Here is a 15001-nt window from a genome sequence, read left to right on the forward strand (position 1 = left end):
CAATCTGGATCAATCACAACATCAACCAATGTCACTTAACTAAGCAAGGCAGGTTTGTTTTACATAACCTAAAGTATGTTGCCACCAACTTTCATGTCATCTCACACATTAATCAAAGAGTTATTAGAAAAGTTCTGGGTTCTGCAATGAGGCTAACCCTGCATTTATGATGATTATAACTTAATAGGAATATTAATGTTACAATACTCAAATGCACTTATTCCCTTCTGCCAAAATGCTGTTCTGGGAAGATTTCCATAAACTTTTGGAATACCAACACTAATATTGATATTAGTTTATCATTCTTTCCTATTGAGAAGAATAAACTAATATCATTATTAATAGTAGTAGTAATTAAATTAAAATGATTTAATGTTTTATAAATGTTTTTTGGGGGTATTACTATACTATCAATATATCCAGGGATTAGAGAACTTATATGTTATCTATGAATTAGAACATGCATTACCAAACAAATATGTCTAAAGGACTATCATGCTATCACATCACTGAATCATTTGTTTCTATTAAGTAACTGCAATTTTACACCGTTTCAGAACCTCAAGTAGCTAACATGCTGCAAACATGATTTGGAAGGGAGGGGAGGTATTCTAAGAATTACTGCATAGAACTTAGAGCTAACTGACTTTGTCAGTTAGCTCTAAGTTCTACTGTAGCCGTTTTCAGGACTTAGCTACCACCTGATTTCTTTCTGTGAGACTTTATAAAGGATACAGTCAGTGAATAACACTCTCAAAATCTTACAGTGTCAAAGACCAAAATCAGAAAGTGTTCAATGCTTATTACTCTGCCAATATATGAAATATACTATAAAAGTATCAAAATGAGCTATCAGCATATGAAATGAACTAAAGATAATCAAAAATCAAACATTAAAGGTTGATATATCTGCTCAATGGCTATCTTGTCCACAGTGACTAGTAATCCTTTCTAAGTAGTATAACCTAGGACAAAGCCTTATGAAAAACCTGAAAATGCATTTACAGATTCCGATTTCTAATGCATTCCAAACTGCAATAATTTAAGCAAAATTTTCATTTGTAGTGGCACACTATTTCAAAGACTTCAATGTTCAAAAATATCACAATAAATAAATAAATTTTATGAGTGGATAAAATTTAATGATATAAAACATATTTATTGAAAATTTCCATAATCCATGAAAAATTATTAATTTTTAATGGATTCATTATAAATTTATAATGGTAAATACTGCACAATGTTTTAATAATGCTAAAAAATTGATCAATATTATAATATATATTTAATTATTTATTATCTCTTTAAATCTAAATCCTACCAGTTCGTCCAAGTGGATGTGTTTCTTCGGGTACTTCAAATCTTCCGTGACCTGTAACTAATGTGCCATTTGTAGAAGATTTGTAAGATGATCCACCACCTCCATATACAGAGCCATTATAAAATCTTCTATATGATGTTATGTTGTATCTAGATCCAAGAGTTCGATTATAATATACTGTTTGATGACCATAATGTGTATACTGCCTTCTTGAGGTCACAGAAGATCTTCTATATGACTGTGGATAACTGACAGAAGAAAAGAGATCATCAGCATCCAAATTACTGCTATCATCTTCTTCAAGTCCGATTTCATGTGACCGTCTTGAAGTGCCAATTACAGAATGGGGTGGACTTTTTATCTTATGTCTTGCACTAACACTAGTTTTACCTCCAGTTCTAATCCCATCACTGCTTCCATGAGAGGAAGAAATACGATCAGAATGGCGACTTAATGAAACAGCATCTCCACGATCAGTTCTGGAATGGGTGTGATGAGAAAGCGTTGTCCCACCTGGTACTCTCCAACCTGTTTCTGATGAACTAGAAGTAAATTTTTCATTAATTCCTGCCATCCCATCTTGACCATAAGATTCCTGTTCACTCGAAGAAATGTGGCTCCTTTCTCTGGATACTTCAACAGACATCCTACTATAAGCATTATCTGATCCACTTTTGCTGTAGCTTATCTGCCTACTATAAGATGCTTGACCTTTATGATGACCACCTCCTGGAAGCTTTTGTCCCCATGTGTAGTTATGTCTGCTAGCAGTCCAATCAAAAGGATTCCGTCCATGTTCAGAATCATCTGACCTCTTTCGCTCAAAATAAGATTCACGCCGCACCTCTACTCCAGATCTTTCATCAGCAAGTGGTACTCCAGGATCTGCTTGAAGAGTGAAATAGAGAATCTTGCCATTTTATTTAATTTTCTAGGTGAGTAAATTAAGCCCTGTGAATGTTAGTGCTCTCATGTTGATTATCAGCAATACCACTTCATCCTTTTCTATTAAGCATTGAATAGTGTTCTTACTTTTAGACTTACAATTCATGTATAGCTGTGCATATGCTCCCTTTCACCATTATAATAAATGTAATTAAAAGCAAAGATGTTATCTGGTGAGTGTAGCAAACTTAATTTTGGAAAATCTGAAAGCTTGAAGCAGAAAGACTACTTCTCAAACAATTTTACATAAATGCAGATACAGTGATAAAGTTACTTATTAGCCAACAATTAGCTTTTCCAAAATTCATGGATGTTATATTTTAGTGATGCCATTTTTCCCACCACCAATAACACTAACATATAATTTCAATTACAATAACATAAAGAGTCCATAAATAAATAAGCTTGTAAGTGGTAAGTCAACCAATCAGGAAGAGTGATACAAAGAGGTGCCATTATAAAAGTGAGCATGATTCAAAATGTTTGAATGTTAAGAAAACTAACTTTTAATTGCAAAATATCAAAATGATATAAAGGTATCTAATAAATAATATAACAAATTTGAAAACTTCTATAGCAATTTTTGCAATGCACTTTTGCTTCATTAACTCCCTGAAAATAAAAATTTTAAAAATTATTCCAATACTAAAATGAATATTAAATTATCTGTATTTTTAACTTTGCAAAGCTTAACAGCATTGCAAAGTTAAGAATATATATCCTAACTCCTTTGATAATTAAGCAACTCCAAATCCATGAAATTAAAACTTCATGAAATTTCATTATAAGTTTACATAAGTTTAGCAATTAATAAATATGTCAAAAAAGTATCATTCTACTTGAAACTGGAAAATGAATTTTCTAGTCTCAAGTAGAATTGTACACCTTGTATACTCACCCTGTAAATATGGTAGATCCTGTATCTATTCACATATGTACAAGGTGTAAATAAATCCACTTCCATAAGAGAAGTTGATTATTTAACGAAATGCAGAAAAGTGAAAGACAGAGAAGTTGTTGCTAATTGTGGGTTTACAATCTTAAATGCTGAAATTTTTTTATGCAGGATGAGCCATTATGCCACATAAAAATATAATGTTTCAGTGTGACAAACAAGACAGTACTGTACAAAACTGTGCAGTGTTTCACAGTATGGATTTGTAAAAGTGCAACACTTTGCTACTGTTGGACATGCTGAAAAATTATTTCTATACAAGTTCAATAAAACAAAATGGTTTAGTCTTACAGCTTCACCCAACTCTGAAAATATATCCCTTTTTTGCCATCAAATCAAATTTGAAACATCACCAGCAACTTCTATTATTGATATGGCAAACAGGTAGCACAATAGCTAAAAATTAGGTAAATAGGTAAAAATTTCTGGCACTTTAGATTAGAAATTTGTGATTTGAAGCAACTTTACCTCTTTCACTTTTGGCATTCTGTCAAATAACCAACTTGTTCTATAGAAGCAGACTTATGGGACATCATGTATATATGACCCAAACTTATTGGCACTACATAACCCAAACTATTCAGACACACACACACACACACACACACACGTTCAAACTGAAAATATGATTTTTCTATTTGAACAAGATTTCCAAAGTAGAATCAAATTATTGCCAAATCAAACTGGACCTGTTTGTAGATTTTGAAGTTTGGGATGATATACTAATGATGTGGCACTAAGAGGGTTAGTCACCTAACCGTCTTAGTGCCACAATGTCCCCAGTCATTAGATTATTTATGAATTCAGTCATTCATTCTGCTGGATAATTCAAGTCACTGAATCTAGTCATTCACTTATTACCCAACACTGCTGTGAACAGCAAAACTGCAGGATTTGGCCCACCCTGTGCAATACAGGAAATCACATACATGTCCCTAAGGTCATTGTATGATACAGTTTTGTGGCTACCTTCATATCGGTGTATTCTTTTTTTAAAAAAAACTGTCTTATTCGACCTACAATGTATTAAGTTACCATCCAACAGTGCCAAGACACGTTAGTGACCATTGTCATTCCATAATTTCAATAACAAAGATGCCTGGAAACAGGTTTTTATGCAAGATGGAGCACCTACACATATCAGAAGATCTGTACAAGACTTGCTGCAACAGCATTATAGCTACTTGAAGGGGAAATCAACCACTCATTTCCAAAAGTGTGGCTGTGCCAATCACTTGCCCATATTTCTGTGTCTTTTGGCTCTGAGGTTACCTGAAAGACAATGTGTATCATGGCAACATTCTTGACCTAGCAGCCCTGAAGGATAGCATCCCATGGCACATACGAAATATTAGCCCTGATATGTTACACTCTGCAGTCAACCATGCTGTTACTTGATTTGAGATTTTGCTATGCCACAATGGTCGACAAATTCAATATTGCCACTCAGAACAGGAAATACCATACTGGTAATATCATGCCAATGTTCTTGATAACAGTCACACCATATATTGCATGTTTTCAATAATGCCGTTAAATAATGGCATTTTCTTCAAGTGCAGTAGGCACAGCCACAGAGATCATGTAACAGGTTAATCATCCAAGGAAAAACTTTTTCCCTGGTTGTGATTTTTGGAACTAATTTTGTTTCTCATACAATTCTCTTCCACATCTTCCAAAGAACATGCCTAACATATTTGACTGCATTCCCTCCACTCAACTGCACTCCAGACAGTGCTAAAAAGAATATTTTAATTGTAGCCATCCAGTATATGAAATAAGAGGGTTAATGTTTGTACTAAAGCTTTTCGGGGTTATAATTTCTTGTCCATGTTACATGATAATGTACGAAGTGCAGCAATCAAGTTCTTCGATAGTGCTGTTGCAGTCATGCACAATGAGTTTGAAAATAAGTAGTATGTTGTAGTTCAAACTTCCTCCAACGGATGGTGGTGGAAAGACGGTCCAGTAGGCTGACAGGCTGCAAGTGATAACCAGTTTCATTAGTAGTGTTAATGTTTCATATGGCAATTTTGCAATGGAGCAATAAGTGAATAGCAAATTTTGCTTTAAACTGGGAAAATCTGAAACAGAAAGGAATGAAGTGTTAAAACTGTTTATGCTGATGAAACATTAAGTCTTACTAGCGTGTATGAATGTTATAAGCAATTCAAAAACAGAAGTTAGGGTGTTCGCGATGACCCGAGAAATGGGTATACATCAACCTCTCAAAACGAGGACAGAGTTGCAAAATTTTGGGAAATTGTGGCAAGAGATTGTCATTTGATCATCAGCATGATGGCTGATGAGTTGGATATGAATAAGGAAATGATTCATCAAATTCTGCATGAAGATTTAGGAAAAAAAGGAAGGTCTGTGCAAAATTTGTGCTGAACAGCATCATGGACGCACAGAAACAAGGAAAAGTGTTATCGTGAGAAAACTTCATCCAGACTTGTGAACACAATCCTAATTTCCTCGACTGTGGTATTACAAGAGATGAGTGTTGGGTGTTTCAGTATAATCCAGTGACAGTGTCAAAGCATGCAGTGGACTTCTTCACCAAGGCCCAAAAAGTTTTATTTACAAAGGTCCAGGATCAAGACAATGCTAATCATGTTTTTTAATAAACAGGGTGTGATTCACAAGGAATATATATCTGAAGGGGAGAAACTGGACTCTGCATTTTATGTATAGGCGCTTCAAAGACTACCGAAGTGTACGTCCCGGGTGAGGCTGCAATTTCAAGAGAAAGGTAGCTGGTTCTTGTTGCAACTGCAACACCTTGACCCATTCTGCCCTTGTTGTGAAGACATTTCTGATGAAACAAGGCATTGTACAGATCAATCATCCACTACTTTCCTGCTCTAGCACCAAGTGGACTTACTCTTTCCCAAGTTAAAGCAATATCTGAACCATCTCTTTGGATGCCTTCACTGACTCTTTTCAGAAACTTTTAGAAAGAGTAATAAGTGCATTCAATTAGGTGACGATTACTTTGAATAAAAATAAAACCATTTTTGAGCTCCTTCACTTTTTGTTCTTTTTATTGCTCCAGTCCAGGAACTTTATTGCCACACCTCGTATATATTATTAAGATGCTCTATTAGTTAAGTATTAAGATGTATACAGGGTGTTTCAATTAAAAGGTACTGGGTCTACTCACTTATTTTTAGATTTTGTCTATTTGTATTATATTTAGATTTTGTCATATTTGCACTGAAATTTTTGATTTGATGAAAAACTTACACTGTTTAAATTTTAAAATTTCTAAATTAAAATTTGGTCTAATCAACTACATTTTTCTCATTCAGAAAGTCTATTCTGTCCTCAGTTTAGTGTAAAAACATAATCAGTAAACTTCTGAAATGAAAGTAAACTGATTTTAGTTGAATAAAAACAGCCGTTGTAGCAAGAATGAAGAAACATAATTCAAACTGCCATCTACGGTTAACTGTTTCACACAGCTAAACAAACACTGAAGAGTGAATTTCATATATAACTGTTGTTATTATTTTTTTTCCCCTTGAAATAAAATCAGTTTATGTTTGTTTCAGAAGTACAGTAGTGACATTTTTAGACTAAACTGAGGGTGTGAAGCAATTTTTTCACTGAGAAAAAAGCCTTTAATTGGGAAAAATTTTAATTTAGAAATCGTAAAATTTAAATGTAATATTTAGCTCAACTTTAACATCAAATTCAAAAATTGCACTCTAAATGTGAAAAAAATGGTCCAGAGGACAAAGTGAGATAGATCTCAGTGCCTTTTAATTGAAATATCCTTTATATAGTTAAGATATATAATATAGATATGTCTTAAATCTAATTAACGGCTGTGAATAAGACATTTGCAATAAAATGATACAGAATAAAACAGAAGTAACATTAAGTCTAAAACAGCTTAACCTCCAAAATTCAGCAACCCATTATGAGGCACTGTCCATTTTACAATTATTTTTAGAAAAATTAGTGAATACAGCAAACTGCCCAGAAAAGGCCTGATGTAGCCAAGTGGTCAGGACCGAGAGTGCATAGCACGTGTTCCTTGAGTGGACTGGGGTTCAAGCCGTGACTACTAAATACGATAAATATTTGTATTGACGATTTATTGTAAACTCTACTGACTTGGTTGTCATGCTGGAGTATAAACAGAAAATTTAAATTAACAAAGTTCTCTGGTTGGCCATTCACCCAAACTGAGCATTAGACTTAATTGTGGAAATTTCATTGTAAGTCATAAAAGTCATACGGAGTACATGCTTTTTCAGAAGTTCCTAAGTAAAATTTTATTTATTGATTTGAAATTATTGTTTTTCTCTAACTTTTGCTTTAAAATTAGTAGCGTAGTATTTGTTTCTGATTTCCTGATTAATTTGGTGCATTTGTTCTTTACTTGGCCTTTGTAATTGCTTAAAACACCAAAGTCAACTCCTGCCAGCATTGTGTTATATTAATAGGAAAGTTCAAATTTTGCCGGCATTGCTCTAGTATTGAGATTTTGATATAACAAATACTGGAGGTGTCTATGTAGCTTGTAGTAGTGTAATCAGTATTAGAAGAGGCTTATAAAGTATAATTTATAGCACTACATATGTGTTTTAATAACTTAACTTTATCGTGTAGTCCATAGTGTACAACATTAATATTCAAAGAGCTTTTAGTATTGGTGATTTGGCATAGACATAGTATCGCAAATAGGAAGCTCAAGGGTTCAAATCACGAAAGTTTGTGACAGACAGTTAAATTTATTATCTATTATAACTATTTAGAATTTACAAACATTACATTAAAGCATAATACATATAACTTTTGATATCACCATTTTCAAATATTGAAATACATATATTCAATAATGTAAACTTCATAGCATAACCAGTGCATAGTGTTATTACTGCATTAGGATATAAGTTTAGCTTAGTATTTTTAATTATACTGAATTTGAACCGAAATCATGCCTAAGACCAGAGCAGCAAAGCAAAGCAAAAGGATCAAAGTATTGGGAATGCTATGGCTTGGAGGAAAACTGACAGGAGTAGTTGTCCTCTGAATCCCAGCCTTAACAAATGTTCTGCTTGTCTGATGTTTCTACAGAGCTATCAGGAATAGGACATGATATTACAAAGGGGGATGTCTTTGTGTGTACTCAAATGTAATGAGTGTAAGGATGTTACGTGCCAACTCAGCATTGTTATGGGCCTTTATGAGAGCTTGAAGAGCAGGGTGGATGCCCTCAAAGGATTGGGATGAATCAGATTAGTCCACTTGATATCGATGGTTCGACTGTTGATTATCCTGCTTAGGTAGCTGGAAAACTGAATGAGTATTTTGCATCTACATTCACACAAGAGGAATTCTGTAGGGAAGTGGAGGCTAGAAGCTTACCAAACTCTAACAGGGAGCTAAATGATTTTGTAATAACTGAGAGCAAAGTGGAGGAGAAATTGTCAAAGTTAAACATAAGAAAGGCACCTGAGGCAGATGGGTCTATCCAGTTATGTTAAAGGAAGCAGCAAAGTAAGCAAGCAAACTCTTATCCATAATTATGAGAGAATTTTTGGATTCAGGAGAGGTCCCCAAGGACTAGAGATGTGCAAATGTATCCCCAATTCACAAAGGGGAATCAAAGGAATTGCATCCTTTGATCCCCCTTTGTTACACTAGAAATTACAGACTTGTTAGTTTAACTTCTGTTCCAGGGAAAATAATATAGTCACTGGTTAAAGTACTGCAGGATCATCTAGACAAAACTGCAGTTAGTGTTCAAACACAGCATGGTTCGTTAAGGGAAAATCTTGTCTTATCAGTTTGAATAGATACTAAGATGTGGTCACAAAGGAACTGGATGCAAAAAATAATTTTGATATCATATACTTGGATTTCAGGAAAGTTTTTGATACTGTTGCACATAGGACAATTCAATAGACACTGCTCTCCGTGGACTAATATTATTAGTGGAGTCCCCAGAGTTCGGTATTGCACCCATTGTTGTCTTCTTTATTTATCAATGATATTAACAAAAGTATATCAGGCTTAATGTCCAAGTTAGCAGATGATATGAAGGTTGGTAGAGTTGTTAATGACAGTACACTACTGCAGGATCTTGAAAAGTTGGGCAGATAGGCCGAGATGTGACAACGGAAGTTTAACATTGACAAATGCAAAGTACTGCATATGGGTAGCAGTAACCCCAGAGTAATGTACCAAATGTGTGGGACTACACTCAGGGTAGTGGAGAATGAAAAAGGTCTGGGGGTAATTGTGCAGCCAGATATGAAGTTTTCTAAGCAGTGCAGAGAGGCTGCCAGAGCAGCTCATGGGGTCTTGTCAATGATATATAGAAATTTTGCTATCAGGGATAAGGAGATGATTATCCCATTGTATAAAGCAGTGGTTAGGCCACACCTTGAGTAATGAGTACAGGTCTGTAGGCCTCATTTTATGAAGGATTAGAGCTGTTGGAATGAGCACAGAGAAGGGCAGTGAGATTGGTGAGGGGTACAAAGGGTTGCTCTTATCAAGAAAACCTTAAGTTCTGCAAATTGCAGCATCTAGAGACTAGGCACCTTCAAAGTGATCTGATTGAGTTGTATAAAGCTTTGAATGGTTTGAGCAAGCTCAATACTGATGGGATTCTTCCTCATGCTCAGATTACTTACTTGAGGGGGTATAAAGTCAAATTGAGGAAAGTCAGTTGCAGATTAGATATGCGGAAATTGGCTTTAACCAGTGAGTAGTTGATAGCTTAAATAAATTCAAGGAAAAACTGGACAAGCGTTTGGAGCAAATGAATAGGTAAAATGGGAAGTGTGTTTTGTTTTTGGATGATGCTGCATAAGCTTGCTCTTTTGCATCATATGTCTCTGCTAATGCTAAAAATTTTTACCACACTCCAAATGGGGAAATTTGTCAGAAGGTTATAGAACTGTCCACTGCTATTCATATGTGATATCAGCAAATCATTGATAATTAGAAACAAAGTACTCAAAGAGTTTCTCGTTCTTGAAATTGGAACCTGAAGTATTAAGACTGTAGTGTTTATAATCAAGAGATATAAAGACTTTCATGCTATTTTAGAAGATGCTGCATAAAAGAAACATGTCATTAAAGTGATTGCAGTGGTTCAAAATATAAACAGAAGTAATTATTGTTGAGAAGGGTGCAACATTTAAGAAATTTAACAGTGAAACTTCTGTGAAGATTTTTACATTGATTCATGAACTAATAAATAAATCAGAAATAATAAAATTTTAGTTTCATATTATACCATAACAACATAATACTTTTACAGTAGTAAGTACAATAAGTCCCAGTACAGTAACATAGAATTTTTCACTTCTTTTTGTGGTGCCTCCGTAGCCAGGTGGGAAGGAGCAACAGTGCGTAGCACACACTTCTTGATTAGACCGGGGTTCGAGCCCATCACCACCAAATACGGAGGATGTGGAAAGGTCAGGGAATGACCACCGCATATTCCCGGAGTAATATGGCCTTAGTTGCTAATGCTCCTAAAAACCAAAAACAACAACTTCTTTTTGTATGACTACCCAAAATACAAAAAACTCCTATGAACAACTACACAATAAAAGCAATATTTCACTGTTGAAGGTGTAAACAAATGCTAAATGATAGATGCCACCAAGACCTGTTGGCTGATTCCAACTGAAGCAGAGCACATGTTCTGTTCTGTTCACTTTCAAAACCAAAACTAAGGAGGCAAGTATGAGATCTCAAGGTTGCCAAATTTTGAAGGTTTGACTGTGCTTGGGGGGGGGAGAGAATTGAGTTCTGGGTCCAGCTGATAAAAACATCACCAGTTTCAGGAAATTGGTGGAAAAATTAGTTACACAAAATATTCAAAAATAGGATTCAGAAATGTATCCTAAAACACAGATTTGTGATTCCATAACTTAAACAAATTTAAGTACTTAATATCCAGATCACATGCCATTAACCAAATCAGAATTATATTTGAAATTAAAGAACAAATTTAATTAAATTTTACTCTTACCAAAAGTTTCATTTACATTCTTTTATGGTAAAAATCTCTCTTAAATTTTTACATTTTCTGTAAGTCTGTTTAATCATTTAAATTGAAGTTTTACTTTAAAAATTTTTTTTCTAAACCTCTAAAATTTTATTTAAACTTATTTTTACTCTATAGGTAATATCTCCAATGCAATAACACATGTAAGCCAGTTGCCTAAAGCTTATACATGGGTGACTGAACAAATGGGTATATAAAAGAAGTTTCACATATAATATAAAATCGCTTATTAGCCATGGCTAATAAGTGATTACAAATGCAGGTAACAAGGCAGGAAAGACCTGTGTAGCTCAATTAAAAAGAACTCACTTGTATCTGAACATTATTAGAGTCAGCATATGTACCATGTTTAAACTTCAGCAGGGACATATTACAAGTAAATAAATTTTAATCAGTTTTTAAAAATTATTAGAATGTATATAAGATGGCTTGAACATGTGGGAGGGGGAAGAACTGTAATCACATACCATAAATGACTGATAATATTCTAAAGATTATTAAATGTCTGGATGAATTAATTAACATTAATTTCATGCTAGATTACACAAATTATTTTGTGCCCCATTGTTATTAGAAAAAAACATGAGGTTTCAAATAAAGTACACAAAAACATTCATTCACATAAGGAATTTCCATATTTAAATCATTCCACAATAGATAAAGAACAAAATCACAAGTTTATAATATAAACAAAAGTATAAAGCAATTCTGAAATCAATGGTTACATTTACAAATAGGAATCCAGTGTTTAGTAATTTAATATCTCATTAAAAAGATATTTATCAGCTAATCAAATAAACATTATTCTACAAACACTATATAATGAAAAGATATGGATAATAATACCTCTCTGCTTTTCTGGACGTCTTCTATTATCTAAGCGCCGATTTGCTCGGGATTCTGATGCTGCTTGTTGACCGAGTATATCTACAATTTTTTGATGAAATACAAAATTATATTTTATTAAAAATAACTTTATAAATTAAGATGTTAAGCTTTTTTTTTTCCAGTGAAGACCACATGAATTTTTAACATTTACAAAATAAGTGCACAAGTATTAACTTTTATTAAGAGCTAATAATAATGTGATTTAGTATGATGTTACACTTGAATTGTAACTTTGTTAATACCATAAAAAAATCCATTCAATGCCAGTAAACAGAAAAAAGTACTACAGAAATATAAATCACAGGATGTTACTGTTCAAAATTTTTGATTGGTACCCACTATGTGAAAATGGGGGGAAATCTCATTATTCACATTTTAAGCAGCTTTTCAGAATTCTTTATATTAAACAATGAATTATTTATTCATTGTTTAATGAAATGGGAGAAAAAAATCAGAAAATAATTGCTTGGATTGTACAGTAGTATAACACAGTCATGTCTCATTCAACACTACCATAACTTAATCTGTAAGTTTTTTTAAGAATAAAGCACTGAAATGTTTGCAGAAAAGGAATACAGATGAAACTGAATGTGAAACAGACTAGAATGAGTTTGTAACAGAAGTAATATTAATTCAGCTGACTAATCTCTCCTATATTAAACACAGAATTTCAGAGAGTTCTGGTGGCACTACTCTATAGGTAGGAACAACATTCCATGGTAAGGTCTAGTTGTGATTGGTAAAGTATCAGAAGCTGTTTTGAAGAAAAGTAACAGTGAGAGTGAAAGAAGGGCTAGTTTTTCAATAAAAAGTATGTAATATGATATAATAAATAAATAAATAAATTTTCTGTTTATACTCTGGGATGACCAACACAGTTAGGAGTTCACAAGGTAGAGAGAATTCAAGAAACAGCACCGTATTCAGCAGTCACGGGCTTGAACCCAGGTCACGCAAGGCACGTGTACTTATGCACCCACATGGCTGACCACTCGGCTATGGCGGCCTCAAATATGTTGATGACAAGAAAGGTTTATTAGTCAAGATTATCTCAATAAAGATGTGTGTGTGTGTTCTTATCCAAGAATCATAGTGTTCCTGAATGTGAGCATGTAAATTCTTTAACCTATTCCCAATACAGACCTAATTTAACTCACTAGCATTCATATGAAATCATACATTAGCATTAGCATTAGTAGAGGCATATGATGCAAGAAAGCAAGCTTATTCAGCATCAGCCAAAAAAAAAAAAAGTTTTAAATAAAAATTGATGATTTTGTAGCCCAATCTTACCATATTTAATAGTTTTCAAATTTGTAGTAGAGAAACTGTACCAAAATATTACCCTGGAAAGCACTATCCAAAGTAAACAGAATGGTTTCAAGTCTGAGCAAAATAGATAAAAAATAATGAGAGAGGAGGAGGGGGAATCATTCCCACATGACCAAAAAATGGGTTAAGAACTGGCACAGAATATTCAAGAATTTGTGACCACTTTTGCAAGGCAAGGTTTGCTGAATCAGAAAGTGCAATGCAGTGTCCTAGCAGCAGAAATTAAAAGTAAAATGTGATGGTAGGCATTTTCTATTAAAAAGCAGAAAATGTCTACCATCACACAGCGAGAAGTCAAAGAGGTTATCCAATCACAAAAATCAGAACTGCTTAGAAGGCATAACAAATCTGATTGAAATGCCATAGAAATATTAATAGTAACTGCCTGAGTTTCTCCAAACTGTCCCACATAATGTGTCCTCAGATAAGTATCACATGCACAGCTGCCAACTTTAGACTTAGGAAAAGCTATAAGCTTTTCAAAAAATTTTAAATCCATTAACTGCAGGCAAGAGAAAGATGTAATTTTTTGGCCAAAACAATAAGAGTTTTTTTAGAAAAAGCTGGTCTTTGTAAAGTTCACACTGCCCTGATTATCCCATTGTACAAAGCATTGGTTAGGCTGCATTCTGAGTAGAACATATAAATCTGGAGGTCTCATTTTAGGAAGGATGTTTGGTTGGTTGATTTTTATTGGCGCATTAGCAACTAAGGCTATAATGCGGCAAAACCTGGTCATAAAAAGTAAAATTTTCAGTGGCCTAATGGGTTAGGTCACCAAGTCAAAGTATAAAAACGAGTATAAACTGTAAAAGACAAATATCAGTAAACAAGTAACTATAACAAAGTAGATTTTTTAAATATGGGTAAAAAGGTTTGCTGATTTCAAAAATTTAAAAATAGCAGACACATGGTCATTGTGAGATAAAATCTGACTGAGTGTATACGGCTCAGCCAGATGATTAAAAGCGGTAAAATGGATATTGCTAAAATCTGGACAATCAATTAAAATGTGTCTCATGGATAAAATTGTGCCACAGGACTCACACATAGGAGGGTCATCAGCCCTCAACAAAAACGAATGAGTCAAATGACTATGTCCTATGCGGGGTCCGGGCAAGAACAACTTCCTCCTTACGATTCCTGCGCAGACTAGACTGCCATGGTTCAATTACAGGCTTTATATGATATAATTTATTCGCAGTCTGTCTATTCCATGAATCCTGCCATTGGGAGTGTATCTTCTGGTGTATTATTTGCCTATAGTCTGTATAGGGGACTGACAGGCAGCGATTTTACTTTTAATTATTGGGAATTGCTGATTTGGCTGTGGTGTCAGCCAAATCAGCAATTTCCCATAATCCCAATGTGGCTGGGAATCCAGCAGAAGCGGATATCATATTCACGTTCATGGAGAAAGTGAATCTTCTGCTGAATGCAAGACAGAACCGGATGAGGATTATATCTCACAGATATTAAAGCCTGTAACACGCTGAGAGAGTCGGAATATAAAAGG

At 34.1% G+C, this 15001-nt stretch overlaps 1 protein-coding gene and 1 long non-coding RNA gene across 8 annotated transcripts in view; one reads left to right on the forward strand and one right to left on the reverse strand.

Annotated features, from left to right (window-relative positions):
* The window catches only part of LOC150088911 (uncharacterized), a 230943-nt gene extending 229503 nt beyond the window's left edge, over positions 1-1440 (forward strand). The window contains exon 3 of the long non-coding RNA XR_016546746.1: positions 1325-1440. This is a non-coding gene — a long non-coding RNA (uncharacterized LOC150088911). The remainder of the gene's footprint in view (positions 1-1324) is intronic.
* The window catches only part of LanB1 (laminin subunit beta-1), a 503856-nt gene that overhangs the window by 388024 nt on the left and 100831 nt on the right, over positions 1-15001 (reverse strand). For 4 of the 7 annotated variants that reach the window (XM_090369708.1, XM_090369712.1, XM_090369711.1 and 1 more), the window contains 2 exons: positions 12112-12192; positions 1322-2209 (listed from right to left, as the gene is read on the reverse strand). In XM_090369708.1, coding sequence (XP_090225834.1) covers positions 1322-2209; positions 12112-12192 — 969 coding nt within the window. The remainder of the gene's footprint in view (positions 1-1321; positions 2210-12111; positions 12193-15001) is intronic. The other 3 variants (XM_090369715.1, XM_090369713.1, XM_090369709.1) reach the window with 2 other exon arrangements.

This window comes from Mastigoproctus giganteus, chromosome 3 (genome assembly GCF_048544385.1).
Source record: "Mastigoproctus giganteus isolate SK-2022 chromosome 3, ASM4854438v1, whole genome shotgun sequence".
NCBI classification, from domain to species: Eukaryota; Metazoa; Arthropoda; class Arachnida; order Uropygi; family Thelyphonidae; genus Mastigoproctus; species Mastigoproctus giganteus.